This window comes from Lontra canadensis, unplaced genomic scaffold (assembly GCF_010015895.1).
Source record: "Lontra canadensis isolate GAN:19392208 unplaced genomic scaffold, GSC_riverotter_1.0 scaffold155, whole genome shotgun sequence".
NCBI classification, from domain to species: domain Eukaryota; kingdom Metazoa; phylum Chordata; class Mammalia; order Carnivora; family Mustelidae; genus Lontra; species Lontra canadensis.
Window position 1 is genome coordinate 1981218 of NW_022631149.1, and position 27979 is coordinate 2009196.

The 27979-nt window shown below is 48.8% G+C and overlaps 1 protein-coding gene across 4 annotated transcripts in view; it reads left to right on the top strand.

The window, feature by feature from the left end:
- The first annotated feature begins 542 nt into the window (after nucleotides 1-542).
- The window catches only part of DOCK11 (dedicator of cytokinesis 11), a 193871-nt gene continuing 166434 nt past the window's right edge, over nucleotides 543-27979 (top strand). The window contains exon 1 of one of the 4 annotated variants that reach the window (XM_032844786.1): nucleotides 543-789. In XM_032844786.1, coding sequence (XP_032700677.1) covers nucleotides 688-789 — 102 coding nt within the window. In that variant the 5' untranslated portion in view covers nucleotides 543-687. The remainder of the gene's footprint in view (nucleotides 790-27979) is intronic. The other 3 variants (XM_032844785.1, XM_032844783.1, XM_032844784.1) reach the window with 3 other exon arrangements.

Consider the following 27979-nt stretch of genomic DNA (forward strand, 5'->3'; position numbering starts at 1 on the left):
CCCCGGCAGAGCACACAATAGGCGGCCGCTCACGTTCTTTCCCAGTCCCTCGCCGCCGCGGCCCTGGGGGCTGGCGGGGTGGGGCGACGCAAGAGTCCCCAAGCTCTCCTGCAGGCACTGCAGCCGCTGGGGCGGGATAGAGGCACTGGGGTGGAACACGCCCCACACTTGGAGCTATTTCGTTGCACCACCCCCATACACACACACACACACACACACACACACACACACACAGAGGCGCGCGCGAAAAGCAAAGCAGCCCGATCTCCCCTCCCGGATGCGGCTGCACCAGCAACATCAGCTGCGGGCGGAGCCCGAGCGGTTGCCACTTCCCCCCTCTTCCCTCGTGACCCTCGCCCCCCCTCCGATTCGCCCTCCCCCCCGGCACACACCCTTCCTCGCCGGACACACCCTCCTCCTGGGGCCCGCCGCGAGCCGAGCCCAAGCTCTCCAGGGGAGGGAGCGGCCCCGCCGTGGGGCAGGACGGGGAGCGCGCGGGCCAGCCGCGGAGGGAAGGAGGGAACGAGGGAGGAGCCGCGGCGGGGAGGGAGGAGCCGCGGGAGCCGCGCCGCCGCCGAGCTGCGATGTGGCCGGTCGGCCAGCGGGTAAACAGAGGGAGCAGCCGCGGCCGTGGCCGCCCCGGCCCGGGGCAGTGAGTGCGCCCGCCGCCAGCCGTCCGCCGCTGCCATGGCCGAAGTGCGCAAATTCACCAAGCGGCTCAGCAAGCCCGGCACGGCGGCCGAGCTCCGGCAGAGCGTGTCGGAGGCCGTGCGGGGCTCCGTGGTGCTGGTGAGTGGCCGGGGCACCGGGCGCCCCGGGAGGACGCGCTCCGGGCGGGAGCGACGGGGTGGCTTTCTATGCGCGGACACGGGCACGGGGACCGGAACGGCGCTGGCGGCGGCCGCCCGCGGCGCCCCGGGCTCTTTCTCCGCTTCAGTAAGTTTGCGCACCAGCCGCCGCCGGCCGGGGTCCGAGTCCCGGGCGCCCGCTGACAGCGCGGCGGCCGCCGGGTGCGGCGGAGGCGTGCGCCCGGTGGGACCCCGACGGGCGTTCGGGGGCTCGGCCGGCTGCGCGGGAGGCGGACGCTCGGAACCTGGGCCCGGGCCCCGGGATGGGTGGGGGTGTGAGCTGGGGAGCGGACCTCGCTCTGCCCTGGAGCCCGCACAAAGAGCTAGGGACCAGGGCGCGACGAGATCCCGATTCCCTCCTGCGGACACCTGAGCCGCGGCGGAAGGATGCGATGAGCGTTTTGCACACACACACTCGCGTGCGCGCGCGTGCGCGCACACACACACACACACATACACACACGCATTGTGTACACACAAAAAGAGAACCCCACCCAAAAAGCCCCGGGTTCCCAAGCTCGGGCGGGCGGTGAGAACAGAGGAAGCAAAGCGACTTCCTCCCGCTACTGGGGAGAGGGTGGTGATGGGTGGCGAACGGGTGCTGCTGCTGCTGCCGCGGAGGGAGGGAATTGCAAACAACGGGGTTCCGGGGCGAGTGCGCGCGGGGTCGGTTGCCACAGGGCGAGGGTGTCCCCTGGGACCCAAGAGCGCTCCAGAGGCGAGGAGATGGGGCAGTATTTGGGGGATGATGGTGTGTGCCGGTCCAGGGATGGAGGACGGCGGGGGTGGGGGATGTCAGAGCCCCGGGGTGCCTCCGAGGCGGCAGGTCTGGGGGATGGGGATTTGAAAGCGCGTTGACCCCCTGGGAGCCCTCCATCGCATGCTCAGCGCCCTCCGGATTGTCTGGCTCAGGAGGAAAGCGGACGGTGCTAACGGGCACTCGCCCCTTCTGTTTTCAAGACACTCGTTGCCAATTTCCTGGACTAGAGAGCAAACCCCAGATAAGCCATCAGAGTGGTTAATTAGTATTTGTTTTGTTACTTTGGGTTTTCGTTGTTGCTTTTCCTTCTCGTGTCTCCTTTCCCTCTACCTTACAGCGTCTCGTCTGCTGTGTTTAAATTTCACCATTTACGTGTGGGCTCTTTTTGTTCCAACAACTTATCATTGGAAGGGAACTTCACAGCTTTTCCTTGTGATTTTTCTGTTGATCTTGTAGAATCTGCGATAAAGCCAACATTAAAGGGAGGCCAGGGGCTTGATCCCAACTGTGGAGAAAGTTGACATTAGTGGGAGTTCTGGAGGAGGATCAAAGGTAAAATGTGTACCTTTGAGATAAAGATCTGATCCCTAATAGCTACAACTGTGCAAAGCCAAGTGACTTTAAAGAAATCTCTCTATCATGGCTGGACCCTTGAAAGTTTAATCCTGCTGTTTAGCAGAGCTAAAACCAGACCTTTAATGTTGTTTTAATGGACTTGGCTTATTGTGTGTCTCACTGAATTTAGAATGAGGTCCTGTTAGGGTCAGATTGGAACCTCGGCTGTCATAACAGCCAGTTTAGAGGGGAAGGCAAGCCATGTGTAGGGCATTGATACCCGGCTGTCATCTTGGGTGATTGCTAACTAGTGATTCAATCTGCCTCGCTCAGGAGATGCTTTCCTAAATATGGGAATAAAAAAACCATGCTTGAGCCGGGGTGGCTGGCCCTCTACTGCATGGTGCGAAGGGAGCCTGTAATGTGGACAGATGGTCTCAAGAGTAGAAATGGGCTCCGGCAAACCTCCACTGGGATTTGACCAGCCTTCAACCTGCTACCCTCAGCAGCAAAACGTTAATATTAACATCCTTGCTTTTTTTTTTTTTAAGATTTATCTATTTATTAGAGAGAGAGATAATGGCAGGGAGGGCCAGAGGTAGAGGGAGAGAGAGAGAGAGAGAGAGACAATCTCCAGCACATTCCCCACCGAGTACGGCTCTAGCCCATGACCCTGAAATCATGACCTGAGCAGAAATCAAGAGTCAGGGTGCTTAACAGACCGAGCCATGCAAGTGCCGAAGGCTTTGAGGCTTTTAAAATAATTTTGTGTAACACAGGTACAGATACCTCTTCCTTACTGCTGGCTCCGTGGCAAAGCTGGAAAAACTGTTAGTGGGAGCAGATTTTTCTGGAAGCTGCTGCCAGCCTGGTTTACTTGGGACTGAGTGCACAGATGTTTACCAGGCAAGGCACTGGAATGGTATTTATTTACTACTCTGGTGTGTGATCCACATGGAGATTTGAGGAGCTGATGAGGGGTGACGTGGGGGACAGATTCTAGGAATCCAAACCCGTGAATGTCTGTTGAGCCTTTCTCCCACATTCAAGAAAAATGGTAGGTGCCCTCTAGTTATATGGGAATGCAGGTGCCATTTTCTTCATTTGTTCTTATTAGTTGCAGTCCTGGTTGGGTCTTTGTATGTGTTTGTCAGTAGGACACCTAGATTATTCGCATCTTGGCGCATGCTGTTTGCAAGCAGTTCGGTCAATGAAGAAATAAGGAAGCAACCTTTAATGGGGTAGATTCTCCTAACTGGCTCTTTCTTTGGCTCCTGTTTTTCTGACACAAAGAGCCAGTCACCAGAGTTAGTAAAGCCATGGGTGTTTGGAACGCAAGTGGACCGTGTTGCAGCTGCCGCCACAACTTCTGATTTTTTTCTGATTTAAGCCCCAAAGTGTTTATTAGAGACAGCTGAAGTAGGATTTACACTTGCTGCTATAAACCCGCGACACTCGCATTATGGCTTCAATACGGACTCACACACAGGAATACTTCAGAGGTCTGGGGGTTCGGTTCCAGACCACCGCCGGAGAGTGGCCGTCATGATAAAGCGAACAAGATGAAATTTTTGCTTGACCCATGCATCAAAAAGTTACGTTTACACTATACTGTAGTCTGTTAAGTGTGCAATAGCACTGCGTCTCAAAAACAACGTAGATGACTTAATTAAAAAAATAATTGCGGTGCTAAAAAAAAAAAAATGCCAGCCATCATCAGAGCTTTCAGTGAGTCGTAGTCACCGATCACAGATCACCGTAGCAAGTGCCATAACAACAAAAAGGTCTGAACTCTTGCAAGGTGTAACCAAATCGACACAGATGTGAAGTGAGCAGGTGTTTTTGGAGAGATGGTGCCGATAGACTTGCTCGAGGCAGTTTGCAACACATCCCCACTTTGTAAAACACGCAATTACCAGCAAAGCAGGGCGAAGCGAAGTGCGGTGAAAGGAGTTAGGCCTGTATTCGTGGGATTTCACGAGGGAGCCATTCCCACAGCAGGTCACGCCGTCCTCCGGTGGCTTTCCCACTAGAACTTGGAAAACCCTACAGACTGAACGCATATATGACAAATACACAGTATTTCCCATTTAGATGGGTGTTGGTTTTGTTTTTTTTGATTTTTTAAATTTATTATTATTATTTTTACAATTATACCCTTGTTGGCATGCGGCTACCATCATTCCGTTTTGCTCCCTGTCTGAAGAACTCTGAGGTCCTGGGCTGTATAAAGCATGTAGGCACGGATTCACACTTTCATTCAGTTATTAGTACGCCCACACCTCTATTCACTAAATAATGAAGCAAGCAGGGAAAGAGACTGGTTGCTGCATTTTCCTTTAGGTTTGGCATTTATGTGAAGGTCAGTTTTAACCGAGGGAAAAGGATAATGATAGAATTAACCGTTGGCAGAGATTTCCCGGGAGAGGTTTGGGGAGAATATTATAACCCGAGAGTGTGTGTGATTAAAAGAGAAGTTTTTACATATACACACATTTAAAATGCAGAGTCGAAACGGTGTTTTTGTTACAATTCAGGCTATAGCTGTTTGTGCTGGGGGGTGGGGGACACAAAGTCATTCGGAAACCTGTCATGTTCTAGCTGCCCTTAAGGGCAGTCCTTGTGTCAGCCTGGGAAAAATCGCCTGGTAGGTGTTTAAATACTGCTTGCCTACTGCTGCGGAACTTACCCTCAATTCCTCGGGCGCAGAAGGATCTGGAAAGAGTTGCTAGATGTTCTGGGCTTTAGCCCCTGGAGGCAGGATATGTCCTTGGCCGGCACCTGCTGGATGTCATCTAATAACCCTGGTAGAGAAAAACTCTCCAAAAGCCGAGGATGGCTGAGAGCGCCACAGCTGCTGACTGCCTCCCAACCCACCGCACACAACTACCTTTGCTTGGAATGCATGTTCTGTTCGAATGTAGGGAAGGCCTGGAAATGAATCTGCTGTCCTGCTCTCTCCACCCAGGGAAGTTGTGGGCGGTTCCTTAATATAGGACCAAACAACAACGTGGAATAAAGCCCATGGCCACGGGCTTCTTGACCAAGCATTTCTGGTTCTCTGACCTAGCTAGGCTCTGGCTGAATGAGCTGCGGACGGTTACCCCAAGTGTTGGTGCCTAAACAAGAAGGAGGCTCCCTGCTCCCGTGGGCTGCTCCAGGTTAGGGGGCCCGAGGGCAAGTCACCCCTGGAGGAGCTGTCCAAAAGCCCCCGTGGGAGTTTGCTGTGAACTCTCTTTGAAGCACCAAATAGCGGAATTTGTTTCCTAAGACAAACGTGCACAAGAAATCTCTGGGTTGAGCTTTTTTCCTAGACTAACCCTTGTTAAGCTTTCTTTTCTTTTTAAAAGATTTTATTTATTTATTTGACAGAGAGAGAGAGAGAGAAAAAGAAATCACAAGCAGGCAGAGAGGCAGGCAGAGAAAGGGTAAAGCAGGCTCCCCGCTGAGCAGAGAGCCTGATGCAGGGCTGGGTCCCAGGACCCTGAGATCATGACCTGAGCCGAAGGCAGAGGGTTAACCCACTGAGCCACCCAGGTGCCCCTAAGCTTTCTTTTTTTAAACGTTTATTGCTTTGTTACATAGTAAATGCATGTTTGTTGTAGAAAAGGCGGAAAACCAGGCAAGAATAATTATCTCATTATGCAGGGAGACTGTTAAAATTCTAACGTGTGTAGGTCAAGACTCTTTGATCTCTATGTGTGTATCTATCTATGAAAGAAGATGAAAAAACATACAAACTTTGAAGTAATTTTTTTACTTATTAATATCCTATGAACATTTGTTTCTTCACTTCAGTTAATGTAAATGCATGTAATCATGTTTAATGACGGCCAAAACTTCCACTGTGCGTGTACGGTAGGTAATCATACTTCGTTGTGCGATAGTTTGGTAGTTTCTAGTTTTGTGGTGTTAGAGACGTGAGTTGTGCTAGCTCCTAGACACCTGTGGCCATTTACATTTACGTTAACTTAAAAAATTGGCTCCTTTGCACTTGTCACCGTTCAGATACACAGTAGTCACATGTGGCTTTGGGGCTGCCAAATAGGACAGCGCAGACAGAGAACGTGCCCATCATTGCAGCACGTTCTTTCCGACAGCACAGGTATAAAACATTAACGGATGAACATCTTTGAGCAGGCGTTTCCAAGCTTGCTAGATTGTCCCTTCAGGGGAAATTTCCAGCAATGGAGTTGTTTGCTGCAACATTAGACACATTTTTAGCATTAAAAAGCCCTCTGATGGGATGCCTGGGTGGCTTAGTCCATTGAGCATCTGCCTTCGATTCAGGTCATGATCCCGGGGTCCTGGGATCAAGCCCCGCATCGGGCTCCCCGTTCAGCGGGGAGTCTGCTGTCGCTCTCCTTCTGCTTGCCGCTGCGTCTGCTTGTGCTCTCTGTCTCTGTCCAATAAATAAATAAAATCTCTTGAGGGGAGCTGGGGGGGGTGAGGAGTCAGAGTATACTTACCGTGATGAGCCCTGAGTCGTGTATGGAACTGTTGAATCACTGTGTTGTACACCTGAAACTAATATAACGCTGTATGTTAATTATACTGGAATTTAAAAATAAATAGATTAATTAAAAGAAAAAGTCCCCTGGAACACACTGTCAAATCGCTCTTCAGAAAATTGTTGGCATTCACTGTTTATCAGAATATGCACATGTTCATCTCCCCTCTCCCATGCCAACACTAGTTATTAATATTTTTTAGTCTTTGCAGTCTGATAGGAGGTAGGTAGATAGTACAGCACCATTCCAATTTGCATTTCTTCGGTTACTCTCCAACAGTTTCTCATATGTGGATTTAGCCATTTGTATTTCTTCTTTGGGGGATTTGAGTGAACCTTCTTACAGACGTATTTCCTGGTTTGTAATTCTTGCAATAACGGTCTCAACCCCAAGACTCTGTTTCGATAAGTCCCGGGTGGGGCCAGGCATCGTGTGTTTTAAAAACTACTCAAGGTGATTCTCATTGCCCAGAAATGCTGATCTAGACCACTGGCACGTGGCAGGCTTGCCCCCTACATATACCCCTGACAGATGAAGACTTGGCTTCTCCTTAAATGCTACTTGCCTGTTAGGAGGGGTATAGGGGTATGCTAGAAAAGGCTCTTGAACTGAAATTTACTCCATTAAGTTCTGCCACAGCCAGACCTAGCTTTGCTGTTTGGAGCCACACAGAATATGTTTGCTTCCTCTTTTGCATGACAACCTTTCAAATACCTGGAGACATCCACCATGTCATTTTGTGTGGGGGTGGAGGGGGCAGAGGGCGAGGAGAGAGAGCATCTCAAGCAGGTTCTACACCCAGCACAAGCCTGACACGGGCTCCATCCCAGGACCCTGAGATCAGGACCTGAGCCAAGATCAAGATTCTGACACTTGGGGCACCTGGGTGGCTCAGTGGTTTAAGCCTCTGCCTTCAGCTCAGGTCATGGTCTCAAGGTCCTGGGATCGAGCCCCGAATCGGGCTCTCTGCTCAGCGGGGAGCCTGCTTCCCCCTCTCTCCCTGCCTGCCTCTCTGCCTACTGTGACCTCTCTCTCTCTCGCTCTCTGTCAAATAAATAAATAATTTAAAAAAAAGATTCTGACACTTAACTGCCTGAGCCTCCCAGGCGCCCCAGCACCATGCTATTTTTCGCAAAACCCAAAGAGACTTCATTTCTTTCCTCTCTTTTTCATATGACTTGGTTTCAAAATTCTTCACCATCATGGTCATCCTGTTTGGGCTCTTCTCCAGAATTTTGCTGTCCTACTTAAAACATGGGAGGCAAGAGCCCAGGCTCAAGAGTCAGACCTGGGCCTGAACGTGGCCTTGGTCACCTGCTTGCTCGCCTTGTGAAATGAGGCCAGTAACCAGATCTTATTTTCCTCATCTGTGAAATGGGGTAAATAGTACCCACCTTGTGTGGTTCTTAGGAAGATGAAAGAAGATAGTTTATGGAAAGTGTCTGATGTATAAGTGATTCATAAAGGTTTTAAAAAAAGAGGGAGCTGGTGAAACAAAGGTCTTCTAGAAGGGCCTATCACAGATGGGGGAGGGGGCAATGTTTCTTGCCCTTTCTAGATATTAGCCAAGAAGTCAGGGTCTGTGTATTCATCTCTATGCCTAGGCCTCACACAGTGCCTGGAATGCGGTGGGTACTCAGCGGAAAATCCACTGGCAGCGTTATGTAGGCTGGACAAGGTGTTGGGTAACTGGAGGCCAGGTCACTAGTTAACATATAGTTACATAGTTCTGGAGAGAGAGATAAGAAAGGCTTACCTGAGGCAGTGAGAATGGAGATAAGGGGGAGGATGTAAGAGGTGTTTCAGTGATAGAATCGGGGATTCTTGAAGGGGGAGGAGAAGAGAGGAAGGAAGAAGTGGGAGGGAAAGAGGAGAGGAGGTGGAGTCAAGATGGCGCTGAGGTTTCTGAGCCGGGGTGAATCGGAGGCGAAGTGTGTTTGGTGATAGGGGAGAGGAAAAGAAGAGCAACCTCATCCCAAGAGGGCTGTCAGGATAAAACCGGCTTTCAGTTAAGTCAGGCTTAATGTGGAGAGAACATTCTAGGGAATGGCTGAGCACGTAGTGTTGTGTTCTGGCAAAAGACTAGGGTTCCTTTTTTTTATGCTTCGTTTTAAGTAAACTCTACTCCCAATGTCAGGCTTGAACTCATAACCCTGACATCAAGAGTCACATGCTCTACCAGCTGAGCCAGCCAGGCGCCCCAAGACTAGGGTTCTTGAGGGCAGAGAAGTGTTCCAAATGGGATCAGGAAGGGGAGGAAGGGGGAGGGGGAGGGCTGAGATGAGATTGTAGGCCAGATTAGGCTGATTAAAGAGGTTTGCACCTTTGGGGGTGATTAGGGAAGTGGGAGGCAGGGCGTGGAGGAGTGGTCTGGAGGCTAGCCCCAGACTTCCAGTTAGAACAGAAATGGGAAGTCAGGTCACCCCCGGGGCAGCTCCCCCTCCTAGAGTTTGAGCTGGGGAGAAGAGGGGTTGCATGGGCTGTTTCCTGCCCTGAAGGGACTCACAGGTCCGGAAGGAAGATTAGATGTATGCAAATGACCCAAATGGAGAAGACAGAAGTTGGCAGAAGCCTAGCTATTCTGCCTTCTGCCTTCAGTTGGTGACGTCATCTCTGCCTTCCTTCCCCGCCCCACGTTCTTTTTTGGTGATCTTTACTGTTTTTTCAAGGGTTCGGTCCTTTAGGGGTTCAACAATGTTAACCAGGCTTTTGCCCATGAACACTGTTCTATGACATTTCCCACATTTATTTGAGTGTAGAGGCCTTTTTTTTTTTTTTTTAGGGAGTCGGGGAAAGTAAATGGTAACGTCTAACACTCAGATTTATCTACAGTGTACACGTGTGACTCACCTTGGCATTCCTTTACGGGACCTCCACAGACTGGAAGAAGTGCTTGCTACCTTCCTAAACCCCTAGTCCTCCGCTCAGAGGAGCCCCCCTCCCCTTACTTGTTGGTGGCATTTCAGTTCAAAGGAGTCATTTACCTACCTGGGTGTTACTTTCTTCTGAGATACAGAATCAGAGTAAGGCCTGTTGAAGAATTCTTAGTATTTTGTTGTTAACACAGAAGGGAAGGCTGGAAACCACAGGAAGGAGAAGGAGCTAGAGCTGTTTCCCCTTTTCTGTAAATCCAGCGGCAATTTTATGATCCACATCTCTTCGGGGTTTAGATCTCTTGCTCTCCTTTAGCTTTTGTCAGGAATGTGGGTTGTGGTGGGGCTGGGGGGAGGCTGCTCACACGTAACATTGGCCTGTTGCTTTTTAGCCACTTCTAGCCGGATGCCTCCTCGGTTCTTGCCGGGTTCCCACCCTGGAGGCTCAGAGTGGTCACCGGGGCCAAGTCTCCTTGAACTTCCAAGCCTGGAAGCTAGGGTTTATGAGAACAGCGCGACGTCGTCGAGTGGGATCTGGAAGGACGTGGCCCAGGTTCAGAGTTCAGCTCGGCTTCTTACTGGGTGACCTTGGGTCAGTTATTTAACCTTCTAGTGTCTTGATAATCCCTCCTGTGGGTGTGTGGAGAGGCTTAAAGGAGGCGTGGCTTGCAAAGCGCACAACAGGGGCCTTGGCATGCGACTCTGCCAAGTGCTCTTGGCTCTCATGAATATTCCCAGGCTTTCTCGTGGGCAAGAAGTCTTTTGGGTATGTAGCCCAGGTCACCAGACGAAACAAAAATGGATGGAAGGGAAGCACGCCCCCTTCCTAGAAGAAGAAACTGGCAGGTGCAAGCTAGGGCTCTGGATCTTTGGCCATCCTTGCCTTCACTCAGGTCTGATGAGTGAGTGGGAAGGCTGGTCCTCTGGTGGGGAGGAACACTCCGGCTCCTGCCTGTGGAGAAGCCCTTCTGGTCCGGGGAACTTGTGTGCAAGGCCTTTTGCAAAAGCACTGACCTTTAGGACAGGACAGTCTGTTCAGAGTGGTTGACGCGAAAGGAGGGGTTAGAGGAGCTCCCTGTGGAAAAATAGAACTCCGGTGCTCTTTCCTTTCCCTCCCAAAACTTTATTGACATCCCTTTAATTCATGAATCGTCACTTTTCTTCTTTTTTTTTTTTTAAGTGAATATTGAAGTTCAAATTCAGGTGTCTTTTTAAAGGTCTATTTTGGAGACCTGTATTTTAGTGGAAAACTCATAAAGCCTAAATGTCTCCTAAGAAATGAGTGTGCTTTATATTCAGTTATCCTGGTTTTGTGCTAGCAGGATAGGTTCTATCAGGAATAGTGCGTACGGGTTTCCAGCATAGCCGATAGGATGGAAAATGTGGCAGCTGTTCGAGCGACATGTGGTTTATCTATTGTCCGCGCCCGACCTCGCGCAATCAGGCCTAAATTTGCTATTAACGATTTCCTGCAGTTGTTCTCCACCTGATTCTCATTGCCCATGGAGTTTCTCTTTCCCAGGAAGTTGTATTTTTGCAGTTCTTGACAGCCTAGGTCAGATCATATATGCTTCAGGCTGCTGAGAAATGTTCGAGGCTATTCTGATAAACTTAAGAATCAGCTTTCCCTCCCAAACGAACTCTTTTACCGGGTGAGATTTAACTAAGAAGTCAAGCGGTCTTCCAAGCCTCCGAGTCAGGGGGAAGTGTTTCCGTGAAGTGTGGCAGGAGGCTGGGGAAACGCAATTGTTGGAAATGGTTTTTAGATGAATAACCCCCAGGCTTACGAAGGGTTAAAAAAATGTTAGACCTATGACATGGCATGTTGTCACAGGTCACCATTGAACACGCACCATGTTGCCCCTGTCCGCCCCTGCTGTGCGGAAATGGGGAAGGAGAGACCCAGGTAAGGCTGGGCAGCCATCTTGACCAAATCACAGAACAGGTTATGAACTCCAGGTATCTTGTCTCCTTTGGTGTCATCAGGTAAAGAAGCACTCGCTTCTGGCCTAGAGTCTCCAGTAGATCAGGTGGAGGAAGCTCTTTTTGTGTGGTTTTGGTGATGATCGCCTCCTCCTTCTCCTTGGGAAACTGTGTTTATTTCTGAGTGAGCTTGGGTCTCCAAAGTGGGAAAGTAGGAGGTGAGGACAAAACCAAAACAAAACAAAAAAAGAGGGGTGGGGTTGCGATTGAGAAATGTGGGCAGGATGCATATAGACTTTTCCTTGCCAAAGTAAGCCTAAGGATTTTGAGAACTGTTTGCAATTGGCCGTTCTTCCATTCTCTGCTATTTGAATAAGTATATGGGGAAAAAAATTCTCCAGAACACTGGCTCTGCCAAGGTACCTGGGATCGGAGTCACGGAACTGTTTTTATGATTTTTTCTTTTTTTGGTACAGGGTAGTGCTGCCCCCAAAATAGCATCTATATGTCTCTCCAGGCCTTTGATATTAGTAGCTTGGTTTATCCACTTGAGAAACTGCCAGGCTCCAGCTTTGCGCCTAGCAGGACCCCGTGTCGGTACTCACGGGGTGCGTAGAAGAGTCCTGTGGGCATAACCAGTTTATTTTCCTAAGTTAACAAGTTCCTCACGCTTCACCGCAGTGATTGGTTTCCTAGAGACCCGAAGGAGGGAATGTCATCTGTGAGGTGCCTGACTTCTCACCAAGAAATAACTTCAGGCCTGGAGGCCACTAAATTAGCTGTTGCAAAGATGGAACTACAACATTATTTAAAAGCTCCTAGGGGGCCAGGAGCTCTCCCTCTGGCCAGGAGAGGCTTTCCATCGTGCCCTGTGGCTTGTGGAGCAAAGAAGTCTGGCTAACCTGACCCCAGGGGAGGGGGCTTCTCCACTACCAAGGGGCCACCGTGATTGTCTGTGGAGGAATTTTGCTTCTGTCTGCCCCCTGCAAATGAGCATTCAGGTACTGGGAGAGCCAGAAGAGAATTCTGTAAGGCTCCTGACTTCAGTTCTGTAATGGAAGCCCTGCTCTCTTCCCTGCCCCCTTCCTTCCTCCTTCCCTTCTGTTTCTGGAGCTACTCCGATGTCCACTGCTGCCTCAGCACTGTCCTGGGCTCAGAGACCAGCCTGGGCCTAAGAAGGTAACATCAGAGGATACTGAATGCAGAGCTCAGGTCTTGGGCCTCAAAGTCCTCTAGGTTGCTGGGCCTGCCCTGTATTTAATATTCATTTCTGGTCACCAGGTTTTATCTTCTTCTTCGTCCCCTTATGTCACTGTCCCAGTTATGGGGCCTTTGTCTTACCCCCATCCCCTGAATCTAAGCCCCCTGCCTTGGCTTTCCAGCCAGTTGCCCATTTCCTCCAGAAGTGAGTTTGGTCTTCTTGCTCACCCTGAGGAGGGCTGCCCTACCCTCACTGGGACCGTAAAGCAGCTTGAGTTTGGGGTGCCTGGGTGCCTCAGTCGGTTAAGCATCTGCCTTCAGCTCAGGTCGTGATCCCGGGGTCCTGGGATCAAGCCCCACCTCAGGTTCCCTGCTCAGTGGGATGTCTGCTTCTCCCTCTGCCCCTCCCCAGCTTGTGCTCTTTCTCTCTCTCCCTCTCGAATAAATAAATAAAATCTTTAAAACAACACCACCATCAACAATAAAACCCAGCTTGAGCTCAGCACGATGGGATTAGTGGGCTGGAGGGGTGAGCATCTGCTTAGAGAATTCGCGGAAGGCAGAGTGCCCAGGATGAGAAGGCCCAGCCAGTGGCTCTACGGAGGGCTGGACTAGACACATGGCCTGATTCGCTTCCTATGGCTGCTGTGACATTGCCACAAATTTAGTGTCTCAAACATAAATTTATTCTCACAGTCTGGAGGTCAGAAGTCCAGAGTGGGTTTCACTAGGCTAATGCCAAGGTGTCAGTCAGCAGGGCCTCACTTCCTCCAGAGGCTCTGTGGGAGAATCCATTACCTCGCCTTTTCCAGCTTCTGGAGGCTGCCTGCATTCTTTGGCTCATGGACCCTTCCTCCATCTTCCAGCCAACAATGGCCGGTCAAGTCTTTTTTACGTCATGTCACTCTGACACTGCTCCTGTCATCATACCCCCTTCTCTGATTCTGACTCTCCCACCTCCCTCCTTCACTTAGAAGCACCCTTATGGTTACACTGGTCCTGCCTGGATAAGCCTAGATAATTTCCCCATCTCAAAATCCTTAATCACATCTGCAGAGTCCCCTTTGCCACAGAAAGTAATGTAGAAACGAGTTCCAGGGATTAAGATGGCGGACTTCTGTGGAAACCATGCTTCCTACCACACAGGCATTGCTGGAGGTTGAAGAGTGGTGGGATCCTGGGGTTGGGTTCACCACATGGATACTTGACAGGGTGGAGGAGGACCAGGGATCCAATGGGCTGGTAAACTGCCAGCCAGGTACGGAAGTCTTCACAGAATTCAAATGAGGAAGTACAATCCCTTTTGAGACTTTGGCTGAAAGAAAGCCATACAGGTCTGCAGTCTGCAATTTCAATTTGGATGTTTTCTTAAATTCTTCATAATTAAAAAAAATTTTCCCACACAAAACTCCCTCAGTCTGGAGTTCTTGTAAGTGGGCACTGCTCTCAGACTTGAGGTGTTTCAGGATACAAGCTGGCCAGACACTTAGCAGGCACTTAGCCAGCTTAGGCCTATGGAATTTTCCACCCCCAGCTAAAGCTAAAGAAAAGAGTAGTGAGGGGTGTGTGTGTGTGTGTGCGTGTGCATGCGCGTGCACGCTCACGGGTGTGTGTGTATGTTTAAAAAGAGAAAGAGGGGCACCTGGGTAGCTCAGTGGGTTAAGCCTCTGCCTTCGGCTCAGGTCATGGTCCCAGGGTCCTGGGATCGAGCCCCACATCGGGCTCTCTGCTCAGCGGGGAGCCTGCTTCCCCCAACCCCCTGCCTGCCTCTCTGCCTACTTGTGATCCCTCTCTCTGTCAAATAAATAAATAAAATCTTTAAAAAAAAAAAAAAGAGATGGTTTCGCATCACGAGAGAATAACTCTTCGGTTGACTAGCCCCAAGACACCTCTCGTGTGCTGTGTGAGAGACACTTCCCTCATCCTGAAGGTCAAGTTAGACCAGGCATGGCCTGCCTGCATTTCCAAGGTAACGGTACTGTAGGACCCTTTTCCAAAAACAGGTTTCTTAAAACACATGGTCGGAGAAGCAGCAAAAGGGACTGGAAGAATCTCTCTGATCTCCTTCTGGTTTCATGATTTCAGTCGAGAGATAAATTGAAACTTCCGCTCTTCACCCAATCCAGTTGCTGCCATCTTAGAGACACACCACAAAAACTCACTCACTGGCTGATCACGTGGGCACCAGCCCTCCTCACCCTGGCAAGCGTAATATCCCTGATGAGCTGGAGGCAGAGAGCTTTCCTGCACTGAAGGAGTGTTCTAGCGTAGATGTGGATTGCATTTTCTATTTTTACATAGATTCTAATTGGCCATGGCTATATTTCTCTGAGGCCCGGCCTAGCTTTTCTCGGGCCCGTTGGCTAAGTGACCTGACTGTAGTGCATTGACAATTGTGTAAAAGGTTGGGGGACTCCCCCCTCCCCCCAAGATTCTGTTTATAAAATCTATAGGGACAAAAGTTGCATTAACCGTCTTCTCTTTCTTCAGCTACATTTTTTCCTTTCTTCCCGCCCTCGGTAGGAAAACAGTTCCAATTCTCCTTATCAGCCAGCTCACTGAAAACATTCAGATGTTCTCAAGGAATTAGCTTAAAAATGGTTTCTGTACTACCAATCTATACTAATGTACTACCAATCTATACTAATCTATAAAAGATGGAAGAATTGTTTACTGGAGTCCTGTTGAAGTCTCCTCTGGAAATTGGTGTCTTCTCCAGATGATAGCCTCTTTCCCTTCAGCCCAGCTCATTTTATTTTATTCTGTTTTATTTCGTATTATGTTCTTGATTTATGGCTTTCTGTTTTAGGGGTTTCTGTTTTAAGGGATACCTTAGAACTCTGGAACGTGTGGAGCTGTGTTATATACCAGAAGGAACTAGAAACCAAGTGTGTTGTTGGAGAGGGAGATAGAGAGAGAGAGAGAGAGGTGTGCTGAGCTGTGGAAGGTAACTGCCTTAGCTGAGAGAAAAGATAGATACTTTCCTTCAGTGCGTGCCAAAATCTCAAGGGAAGTGTTTTTAGAATGGTTGCTTGAACTGAAGCAGAGAATCTATTTCCACTGATTTCTTGTTAAAGGATTAAATCTACTTAGAGCAAGGTGGGGGGCGGGGATGGAGGAAGGCAAGACAAGGACTTAATCTGAGGAAACTAAAGGATACAAAAAAAGTTCAGACTGAAAGGAGGTTCTTTTTTGTTTGTTTGTTTTATTTTCCCCATTATAATAGACTAGGAGACCAGAGATTAAAATATTAACAATATTTAGGGGCGCCTGGGTGGCTCCATGGGTTAAAGCCTCTGCCTTCGGCTCTGGTCATGATCCCAGGGTCCTGGGATCGAGCCCCGCGTCGGGCTCTCTGCTCAGCCGGGAGCCTGCTTCCTCCTCTCTCTGCCTGCCTCTCTGCCTACTTGTGATCTCTGTCTGTCAAATAAATAAATAAATAAAATCTTAAAAAAAATATTAACAATATTTAACAAGGGTAGCAGTGTCTTTTTAGATTCTGATAGGAAGAACTCAGACCCTTTAGAAGTTGTTCTAGGTAAATGGACTGGTTTTCTCAGAGCCCACAGAGGTGAGTAGACATTGGTTCAGGGGATGGAGGCAATATACACTGTGAACTTGCATCATTCAGGACCTCCCATCAGTTAGTGAAGGAATGTAGCGGATACTCAGGGTGCTGGTCTCCGAGGGAGATGGAAGCTAGAGACTTGGGACTGCCGGAAACGTATAGAGGCCACATTTCTTTTGGGAGTCAAGGGTGGAGGGCCTGGTGATCCGGGTCAACCTGCCCTCACTTCCACTGTCCTCAGGTGGAAGAGGAGTGAAAGCCCACCCCTGGGCCAGACCCACATTTGTCAAGGCAGCAAACCCTCCTAGACGGGAGTGGTAACAATGGCGGCTTCCCCTCTTAGCCCTTGAGATTTTCTCTGAGGCTGGCCCCTGGGCCCGGCTTCCTCTCTCTTGACTCTGTCCTCTCCCTACCATGTTGCTTTCTTCCCCTTCCCACCTTCTGCCACCCTCTAACTGTCCTCCCCTCCCTGTGATTTTCTTCAAGTGCTGCTCTTGGTGGCGTTCCCCTCCTTGCTCTGCCACCGTCTGGGAAAATCTGTGTATTTGGCTCCCTGGTCCAGCCCGAGCACCAGAGCTCTCCCATAGCCAGCCCTTGGCTGCTTCCTTCTGCCATGCTTCTGTGGTGGGCACGCTCCCACTCTCCCTTTCTCCTCTTTCTCTCTCTTTTTCTCACCTCTTCCTTCCCCCTCTCCTCAGTGTTTGGCCACAAAGTGTTCTCCAGGGGACAGAGCCATGTTTATTTTTTTTAACCTTTTCTTTAGCCAAGGATGGAAAATTCCAGAGGCCTGAGCTAGTGATGGCTGGGTGCCTTTTCTGGAAATCCAGTGGCCTGGATGCCAAGGAAATGTCGTGGAGCTACACATCTGGCAAGGTTGTCCCCCAAAATGTCCTGGCTTTGGATTTAGTTCCAACTAAACGAAGTGGAGGTTCTAGCTGCAGAATTACGGACTAAGAATGAAGAGTTTAGGAAATGAGATAATTAAAAAAAAAAGAAAGAAAAGAAATGATATAATTACAGATACAGAGCCCAGTTTACATCACTTTGTTTTTTTTTCTGCTGGGTTTAGTTGGGAAAGAGTGGCCTTTGGCTTAGTAGACCTTCCAAAAGTGAAGCATGACAGACGTTCCTGTAGCTTAATTTAACAGAGGATTGTGCTCTGTTGGGGTCGTTATTTGGTACATTTCAGAGTGGGTTTCCTGATGGGGGGGCAGGAACATACCCCCGCTTTGACACCAGATGGAACTGAGGAAGTCCATCCCATCGTCATGTTTCTTGCTCCCTCCCTGGAGGAACCATTTAAGCAGGATTTCGTCCACATGTCCCTAGTGGTATAACAAATCCGAGTGGATCATCTGGACAGTAAGCAACACAGTTCTTGTTTTGAAATAGCCAGAAAGCCACCGCCATTCTGCTGCCTCTCGGGAGAATGAGGGAAAATAACAGAATCCTCAAACCCAGAAAAACACTAAGTCTACCTGCATTGGTTCTACACTGCTCTAAGCAAGCACCCAGATTTCCTAGTGGGGCTTTCACGCTCTTTCCTGTCCACCAGTAAGGCCTGGCCCACCCTTGAATTCTCTTCTCCCGCCACATCCCTTCCTGTGGTCTGGATACGGGCCACGCTGGGCCACTGCTGCTCCCCAAGCACACTTGCCCCCTCTCTCCCCTCTAGGGCCTTTGCACATGCTGACTCTTCTTCCTGGAATGCCCTTCCAGCCCCTTCCCTGCTCTAGGGAATCCGATCTTTCCTTCAGGGTTGAGGTCAAAGGGCTGTCTTCCCTCCCCTCCCGCATTTGGAGCACATTGATCCTTTTGCAGGCTGATCGCCTGCGGCTAGTTGTATCGATTTCCGGGGACCGCCGGAAGAAGTTATCACAAACTGCCTGTCTTCAGACAACACACTTATTTTCTTGTAATTCTGAAGACCAGAAGCCTGAAATCGCTATCCCTGGGCCGTGATCCGTCCAGAGAACTTAGGGAAGGATTGCATCAGTCCCTTGCCTCTCCCAGCTTTGGGAGCTGTCAGTGTTCCTTGGCCTGTGGCTCCATCACTCCAGGCTCTGCCTCTGTGACCACATTGCCTTCTCTTCACCTGTGTCAGAGCTCCCTCTGCTTCTTCCCTATAAGGTCATTTGTGATGGCGTTTGGGGCCCAACCCAGTAATCCAGAATGATCCCCTCACCTTGAGACCCTTGACTTGTGTAAGGACCTTTTTGCCGTAAGGGTAACATTTGCGGGTTCCAGGGATGGGGATGGGGGCAGATCTTGGGGTGGGGGTGGGGGCATTTTTTCATCCTACCACACTAGTTGTCTCCAGCTCTGGGGAGATGATTTCATTCTGCCCCAGAGCTATGGCTCACAGCTTCTCCTGCCCTTGAGAATGTAAATGCCTTCAGGAGACGGCAGGAAGTGAAAGGAGCTCGTGCATACCAGCCAGAGCTCCAGCAGGGCCCAGCGAGTTCCCTGACGATCTGTGTTGCCTTGGGTCCCCAGTTTAACTGGGTGGAACTTCCTTGCGCTCCTTGCTCAAATGGAGATCATGGTGTCCACCCGCAGCGGGCCTGCAGAGTTGTTTCTAACAGCAAAACAAAACAACCCACCCCCACGTTTGAACACCCTCCATGTGCAAAGTAAGGGATTGCGCAAAGGTCCACCCATACACCAGAAAACCATGTAGTCATCAAAATGACATCTAACTGTATTATCGACGTGGAGAGAAGTTTAGGTTATGGAAACGCACGATCAGATTTTTGTCAAAGAGAGCACATGTGATATGTGTGAAGGTAGTTACTGAATCCCTCTGTGTCCTCTGTTTCCTCATCTGTAAAATGGAGATGATAGTTCTGACCTCAGCAGGTTGTTGTTAAGGATCCAGTAAAATACCACAATAAAGCCCACAAAACAAGGCCTGGAGCATAGCAAGCGCTGAATAAATGTTGTTAGATTCAAAGAAAACATTCTTCGAAGGTGTGTGGGATGGGGTGTGTGTATTTATAATGTATGGGTGTATATAGAATATGAGTAGTACGGGGGCACCAGGGTGACTCTGGCTCAGGTCATGATCCCGGGATCCTGGGATCAAGCCCCGTGTTGGGCTCCCTGCTCATCGGGGAGCCTGCTTCTCCCTCTGCCTGCTGTTCCCCCTGCTTGTGCTCTCTCTCTCTCACATAAATAAAATCGTTTAAAAAATTAAAAAATATGAACAGTATGTATCTCTGGCTGGTGGGATTATAAGTTTTATTCTTGCTTTGCTTTCTGTTCTGTAAATGTTCATTTATTTTGTGTGAAGCATGTATTATTTTTATAATCAGAAAATATAGAATTCCAGACCTGTTCCATACTTAACCTTGCTATATTTATGTGGCATGTATAAATATATATGTGATGTGTAATATTTGGATAATTAGCATGATGCCATTGTTATTAAGATAATTTCTCCACTAATCCTGCTTTTCCTTGCCCACTGTTGTTTTTTTTGTTTGTTTGTTTTAAAGATTTTATTTATTTATTTGACAGACAGAGATCACAAGGAGGCAGAGAGGCAGAGAGAGGAGGAGGCAGGCTCCCTGCCGAACAGAAAGCCCAATGCGGGACTTGATCCTAGGACCCCGAGACCATGACCTGAGCTGAAGTCAGAGGCTTAACCCACTGAGCCACCCAGGCACCCCTTGCCCACTGTTTTGTACACCTCACATTCTCGCTCTGTTGAATCAATACATTGAGGATGGTCTAGAAATTAGAGACTTCAGTTCCCATTTGCCTTCCATTTCCACCTACTGAATTATTCCGCAGTTTTTGATCACAATGCATTCTCTACAAAGTGAAGTTTCAAAAGGTGTATGTGTGTATACACATAAACACACACGATATATATGCCCATGTGACTACATAGATCTGTATAATGTTTCCTATTTGTTTTTAAAGATTTTATTTATTTGAGAGAGAGAGAGAGAGCCCAAGTAGGCAGAGCGGCAGCAGAGGGAGGGGGAGAAGCAGGCTCCCCTGCTGAGCAGGGAGCCTGAGGTGGGGCTCCATCCCAGGACTCTGGGATGGTGACCTGAGCTGAAGGCAGCCACTTCACAACTCAGCTACCCAGGCGCCCCTGTTTACTATTTCTTAAATAAACTTTGAGAGGCAGAAATGCCTACCTTGAATTTCCTGCAGTGTAAATTTAAATTGCTCTTAAGCTCCTTGCATGGGAAATGTGCCTCAGGTCGCTGATAATCGCAGTCAGCCTTTGCTGCCATTAATAATACCAATCACTAGAGGGAATTACATTTCAAGGAAAGCTAATTAATAGGCGATATGCACGGATACTGCAGAGATTTCTGGGTGCAATTTTCCTGCTTTTGCCCATGCTGTATCTCTTTTCTTTTATTTCAAAATAATGGTAGGCTTCTTGTGGCTTTGAGAACACACGGATGGGAGAATGACTGAGAAATGAGGAGTTCTGAAAGGGAAGGTCTTGCCTCTGACATTTAGGATAATTAGATTATGGTGTGCAGCTTGGTGAACCGGGCCTTTTTCCCGGGGTACACAGTATGCCTTTCTTCTTCCATCCGCACGCCCATCCTTGAGTTCCTTTCTTTCTCGAGGCTTCTCTTCTTCTTTCTCCTCCCCTACTCCCTTTTCCGTCCCTCACTTCCTTCCCGGCCTCCGTCCGCCAACTCTGATCATGACGTAAAACTGATAGAGAAAAATCGATCCGTTGTATTTCAACTGGGTTTGGAATAGTTCTTCGTCACTTAAAAAGGAGGGGGGTGGGAGGGCCCAGTCACTGGGCAGAGCGCAGAGGGTTTCTGAGGTCCTGGGACTGTTAACGTGTGACACTGTCATGGGTGATACGTGCCCTTGGGTGTTTGTTCAAACCCATAGAATGGACAACACCAAGAGTGAACCCTGATTTGAAGCGTGGGCTCTGGGTGGTGACGATGATGGATGACGGGCGAATGTGGGCTCATCGGCTGTAACCGATGTACCTGTGTGGTGTGGGATCGGTGATCACAGAAGAGCTGCTGCGTGGTGTGTGTGTGTGGGGGCGGGGGGTACACGGGAACGGAGCTCTCTGTACTTTCTGCTCAATTTTGCTCTGAGCCTAAACCTGCTCCTGGCGGGGAAAAACCTGTCTATTTTTTTTTAAAAAGTAAGATGCATAAAGCATGGTGTTTTTCCTTTTGTGAAAAGGAAACTTCAGTGCAGTTCTCTTGTTCTTCTAAGTGGACCACTCATTTCTCCTGCCAGTCAGGGGTCCTCATTTTCTGGCCCCCATCCCTGCTAGGTCTGAAGGCTGTTTTCCCAGCTCTCTTGCCAGCTGGTTTGGCAGGATTGGGAAGGCTAGCCAAGGCGGACTGAACCCTTTGAAGGCTGGGAATGAAAAGTGCTAGGTAAAAGCCAAGCCACTGTGGCGTTAGAATGGGGGATGATGAGTCAGAAATTGAGCAGGTCCGGCTCCTCACTGGGTGACCCTGGTGGCTGCGCACCGCACCCCCACCCCCTGGGTCCTGGAAGCCGAAATCAGGCCAAGGGGAAGCCATACCCGCTAAGGAAATTCAGGCTTTGGTACAGCTGTGTTTGCTCCGAAGCCCACGTGCCAATCAAATCATTTAGCATACATTAGGGGAATCTGATTTTTGAATAAACTTGATTGGAATCCTTTGGCAAGGCGAAGAATCCTTTTGTCATGCAAATGAGCACCCACTCACTTACACCTTTTGGAAGGTAGGATTTAATGGTTGAGGTTTTTCTGAGCCCGCCTCGCTGTTTAAAATCAAACTGTTTTGGTGCCTGAGAGAGTAGCAGCGCTCTGGGAAGTCGCTTTAACTCCTTCAGCTCCGGAGAAGCCACTCAGGGATTGTTTCTGGGAACTAATAATACCCTTGTCACCTGAAAGATTTAAAATAGCCTTTGTAAGTGGCTCCTTCATCTCTGGAAGAACATGACTCATTCCTTCAGTGTAACCTGAAAGAAATCCAAGTGTCAGAAGACGCTTGGGGGCGGGGTGTGGGATTGGGGACCTGGGTGGCTCAGTGGACTGGGTGTCTGCTTTGGCGCAGGTTTTGATTCCAGGGTCCTGGGATCGAGTCAGGCAGCAGGCTCTCTGCTCAGTGTCAGGAGTCTGCTTCTCCCTCTGCCTCTTCCTGCTGCTCCCCAGCTTGCATGCGCTCTTTCTCGCTCTCTCTCTCTGTCAAATAAATAAAATCTTAAAAAAAAAAAGGAAGATGCTTGGGGAATGGATTTGACTTATACTTGTAAACATCAGTACTAGAAGTTTTAAGTATTAGGAAACCAATATGATGTGGGTTGGAAAGTTGATGGTTGGAGTCAGTGTATTAGGATTTGGCCCAAAGAGCAAGGGGTGAATTGGCAGTCCTTTCTAGAATACTCCTTGGGGAAATGTTTGCTGGCCTCGTTCAGGGTCTTGAGCTCCTGCTGTAGTCTGGGTACCAGAGGTTGTCATATTCTTTTGTCCAGGGAGCCCTCCCCTGCCCCACTCCCCTCAAACTCCCCGCTCCCCCACCACCACCCTGACCCCCTGCAAGCAGCCTTTGGATCCATCTTCTGCAAATGACCGGTGGAAGGAAACAGTGTAGTAGAAGGAGTCTTGCATTAGTGCTGGGAGATAGATCGCATTCCTGCACCTCTTAAAACCCATGTTCTTGACAATATAAAATGGGGCCATGGAGGGTGTGGTTCTCCAAGCCTGGGTCAGCCTTTGCCTTTCATTGACCTCAGTGGATGCCACTTAATGGAAAAATATGATCAGGGTTCACCCTATGGAATCATTGCTTAATATCGTAGATGACTCATTGGAACTGGTGTGTTAGAAAATCACTTCCAGATGTGTAGCAGAAACTTTTCCAAAAGGAAGAAATAAACTCTGGAAAACTGGGTTAGTTTTCTTTTTTCTTTTTGTGATCTTAGGGCGAGAATCAAATCTTCCTGTATATGGTTGACCAATATGTGCTTGGAGTTCTAAGTATTAGGACCCAGTTCACTTACTTTTAGACTGGCACCCACAGAGGTGGGGGGCTGCCTTCAGCCCCTGCCTCCCTATCCTCTCCCCGCCCCCAATCTCCCATCTCCCAACAGTGAGTGGTCTGGAAGCCTTACTTGGTTCCTCAGGCACTGTCCTCATTCTTTATTATTATCAGCAAACATTTATCGAGCATTCCGAGTGTGAAGGCGTGTTGCTAGGTCCTGGGAAGGATGGGAGGACTACCCTGTTGGAGAAGAGCAGAAATGCAGGTAAATACTGCAGAAAGACTGAGCGCGTGGCCTCGGGTGTCAGCATCTGGGCGGAAGTGTCACTTTCTGGTTGTGGACTATTGGGAAAGTTACTTAACCTTTCTAAGTCGCAGTTTGTCTATCAAACGGGCGTGCAGGTGGTACTAATGCCTACTTCCTAAGGGAAATGTGACACCTAATGAGATGGGTCACGGTAAACACTGGGCACTGGCTAAGTGTCAGACATTATTATCTAATTTGCATCCGCCTCCCGTGTGTTGTGTATGTGTGTGTGTGTGACAGAGAGAGAGAAACCATGGAACATGCGTTATTGACTGACGCCCTCTGAGAATCATCCAGCCTTTGATTTTTTGATTTCCTTTTAAGTGGATTTCACTCCAGGGCACCTGGGTGGCTCAGTTGAGCTTCCGACTCTTGATGTCAGCTTGGTCTTGATCTCAGTGTCCTGAGATTGAGCCCTGTGTTGGGTTCTGCACCTTGGGTGGAGCCAGCTTGGGATTCTCCCTCTCCCTCTGTGCACTCCCTCCCCACAATGGGGCACATGCGTTCACTCCAGCAAAGAATTCACTGGCTTCTCCTATTCAGTGATGTTTCAGTTGGGCCCTCTTAAAAGAGGTAATGTGTTGTCATCTCCTTGGAGGCACCAGATGACAGGTCTTACAGCTCATGCTGCATAAGTCAAAAGGAAAATATTTGTAAGCAGCCCAGCCCGGAGCCCTTGCAAAAGCCAAACCTGCTTCAAACAAGGTGTTTTTAGGAAATACAATCTTAACGTTTTCCACCCCGCTTATGTTTTCACGATATACCTCTCACCGTCTTGTAGTGGAGTACACTGCATTTGTAGTTCTGTTCGTGAATTGCAAAATGCCTTCTGTATCCTAGAGTGTGAGAACGACATTTCCGAAGCCTGAGAAAGATCATAACTGTTCCTGTTCAATGAAATGTATGTCTCCATTAAAAAATGGTTAGGAATTTGTGAAACTGCCACCAAAGAACCCCAGACGTGGTGAAGAGTGTGTATGCCCGAGTTAGACAGCGCTGCATGGAATCCTGACTATACTAGGTATGGTTTTTTAAGAGAGAGCAGGCTGGGTGGGGGGCAGAGGGAGAGCGAGAATCCTAAGCAAAGTCCCCACTGAGCACTAAGCCGACATGGGGCTCGATCTCACAACCCGGAGATCACGACCTGAGCTGAAATCAAGCATCTGACACTTAACCATGGTGTCCCCTAGGTGCCCCCTGACTGTGTTCGTTTTCTGTTGCTGCTCGGCCCATTGCCACACATTTAGCAGCTTAGAAAAACTTTATTTCATAATTTCTCTGGGTCAGAAGTTTGGGCAGGGCTCAGCTGGAGTCTCACAGGTGTTGGCAGGGCTGTGTTGTCATCTGGAAGCTCAGGGGCCTCTTCCAAGCTCCTTCAGGCTGGCACAGCTTGGTTCCTTGTGGTTGTAGGACTGATTGGTCCTGTTTTCTTTCTGGCTGTCAGCTACAGAGGGACACCTTCAGGTTCTGGCTGTGTGAGCCTTTCTCACCGTGTCAGTCTACTTCTAAAAAGCCAGCAGGTTGGGGCGCCTGGGTGACTCAGTCCGTTGAGCATCTCACTCTTGGTTTTTGACTACGGTCATGATCTCAGGGTTGTGAGATTGAACCCCACCTGGCTCCCCACTTCCCTGTTTCTCTCCCTCTTCCCCTCCTTCCTCTCCCTCTTCCCCTCTCCCCACTCTCTCTCTCTAAAAATAGATAAATGAACCTTAAAAAAAACAAACAGCAGGTGATTTACTCTTTCCAGGAAGGCCGCGTCCCTTGGGTAGGGTGGGTCACCTGATTAGGCCAGGCCCACCCAGGACGATCTCCCTTTTGATTGACTAGGCGTCAATTTGTTATTCACATACTCAAGGGAGTACCACCTCATCATCTTCCTATGTTCCACTTACATGCAAGGGGAGGGGATTTTACCCGGCAAGTAGACTCTGGGAAGGAATCTTAAGGGGCAATTTAGGATTCAGCCTACTGTGTTGACTCTATTACCCACTTGGGCAAGTTGCCCAACCTCTTTTGGTCTCGGTTTTCTCCCTGGTAAAATCTGAGTAGCGATAGCATTTTCTGCCTCATAGGATTCTTGTGAGAATTAAATGAGGTGTGACACGGGCAGGGGATTTAGCACAGTGCTTGGAGCTTAGTAGACTTGCAATAAGTGCGAGAATTGTGGCAGAGAAGAGCTACTTTTCCTTCCCCACTCTTACCTTTCCTCTTACCACCCCCTTAATGAAATGGCTTTGTAGGTAGAGCATGTGAGCATATGCTAAAGCGGTCGAGGGTTTTAGTTGCTTGATGATTTAAGTACAAAAAGGGATGTCCTAAGAATAAAAGTTATTGGACGTAAGTTTCTTTTATTACTCTTATTTCTTTCATTTCATTCTATTTTATTTTTAATTTTAATTTTAATTTTTTTTTAAAAGATTTTATTTATTTATTTGACAGACAGAGATCACAAGCAGGCAGAGAGGCAGGCAGAGAGAGAGAGGAGGAAGCAGGCTCCCCGCTGAGCAGAGAACCCGATGTGGGGCTCAATCCCAGGACCCTGAGATCATGACCTGAGCCGAAGGCAGAGGCTTTAACCCACTGAGCCACCCAGGCGCCCCTCTATTTTATTTTTTAAAGATTTATTTATTTGAGAGAGAGCGAGAAAGTGCTCATGCTCAGGGTGGGGGGAGCAGAGGAAGAGAAACTCAAGAAGATTCTGTGCTGAGTGTGGGCCCAGATGCAGGGCTCGATTCCATGATCCCACAACCCCATGGCCCTAAGACCATCATGGCCTGAGCTGAAACCGAGAGTCAGATGCTCAAGCAACTGAGCCACCCAGGTGCCCCTGATTTTTTTCTTTTTAAAGATTTTATTTTTTAAGTAATCTCTATACCCAACTCAACCCTGAGACCAAGAGTCGCCCGCTCTACTGGCTGAGCCAGCCAGGTACCCCTAACACAAATTTCTCAGCCAACTCTCGGAAGGTCTAGGTGAAGGCCTCCTTCCAGATACCCTTTGGACTTGATTCTTTGCTAGATAAATGCAGGTGCACTACTCATTTCATGCTCTCGCCCGCCCTGAGGTTTGAAGTATGTTTCTAGTTAAAGGAAAGGTTTCAGATATTAGTCTGCTTAGGAAAAAAGGAGTGATCTATGATCTACATCAGGGATCGAGAGTTGAAATCGGTTTTGATAGCAAATACTTACTTTGTAGAGCAGGAAATAGCAATTTATAGGCAGGACCCACACAAGGTTTCTAACCTTTAGTCTGAAGATACTCAGTGGTTCAGCCTCAGAACGGTCCTGAAATTTAATTTATTCGCAGGAACCACTGAAGCACTACTATTTCAGGGGGTTTGAGGATGGTTTCAGGGCCATTCTAGAAGAAAATGAGGATGTGTTGCTTCTTCCTGTTGCCTGTAGAAATTGATTATACTTCAGAATACTTGCAAAAATAAATTCCTGCGTGACCAATAGCTGTTTAGAAGCCATAGTTTGCAGGTTGGAGTGGATGGGAGAAGGGAGGGGGCAAAGAACCCAAGGGCAGAGAGACCCAGGAAGGGTCATGTGTGCCATTGACAGATGCTGGGAATCACTTCCGGAGAGTTTGATTCTGCAGGATGGAGCTGATCTCGGATGTCCCTTTTCACAACGATGACTTACATGTTTCATTCCATTCAGTAGTACCAACCCTGCGTGTTTCGTTTCCGGGTGAGAAGTTTGGAAGTTTGAGTATATGTTGTCCAGAAACAGCTAGCGGGAAGATAGCTTATGGGTGGAAGTGGGGAACCTTTAAAGTCTGCAGGATTCTGCTGCCCCCCACTCTCCTGCCTGCCTCACCCTGGGCTCACCTACCACACCCGGCCTGAGTTCCCTTTCTGTGACTCCCTAGCCTATCAGTGCCTCTAGCATTAGCTGCCCAGGTTGGGAGCCATGTTGGGGGAGGAGTTATGAGTTGTTACCTTGTTGAGAAGATCTTAGTTCTTGTTCCTATATCCACCCAGGGATGTCTCAAAAGACATATAAGGATTCCCTTCCTTTTATCTATACTTTAGGCTGCCTGCCTACTCCCTAAAAATTTTATCTGTACAGCCTTTAAAAAATAAAGTTGATGGGGGCGCCTGGGTGGCTCAGTGGGTTAAGCTTCTGCCTTCGGCTCAGGTCATGATCTCAGGGTCCTGGGATCGAGCCCCGCATCTCTGCTCAGCAGGGAGCCTGCTTCCCCTCTCTCTCTGCCTACTTGTGATCTCTCTCTCTATCTCACTGTCAAATAAATAAATAAAAATCTTTATTTAAAAAAAATAAAGTTGATGAAAAGCTTTTGTGTACCAGAGGACACAAATTTGCTTTTGCAAAACATATATCTGATAAAGGATTAATACTCGGAATGTATGATTTAAAAAGCCTCAGAGAACTTGAATAAACATTTCTCCAAAGAAGATGTGGCAAATGGCCAATAAGCATAGGAAG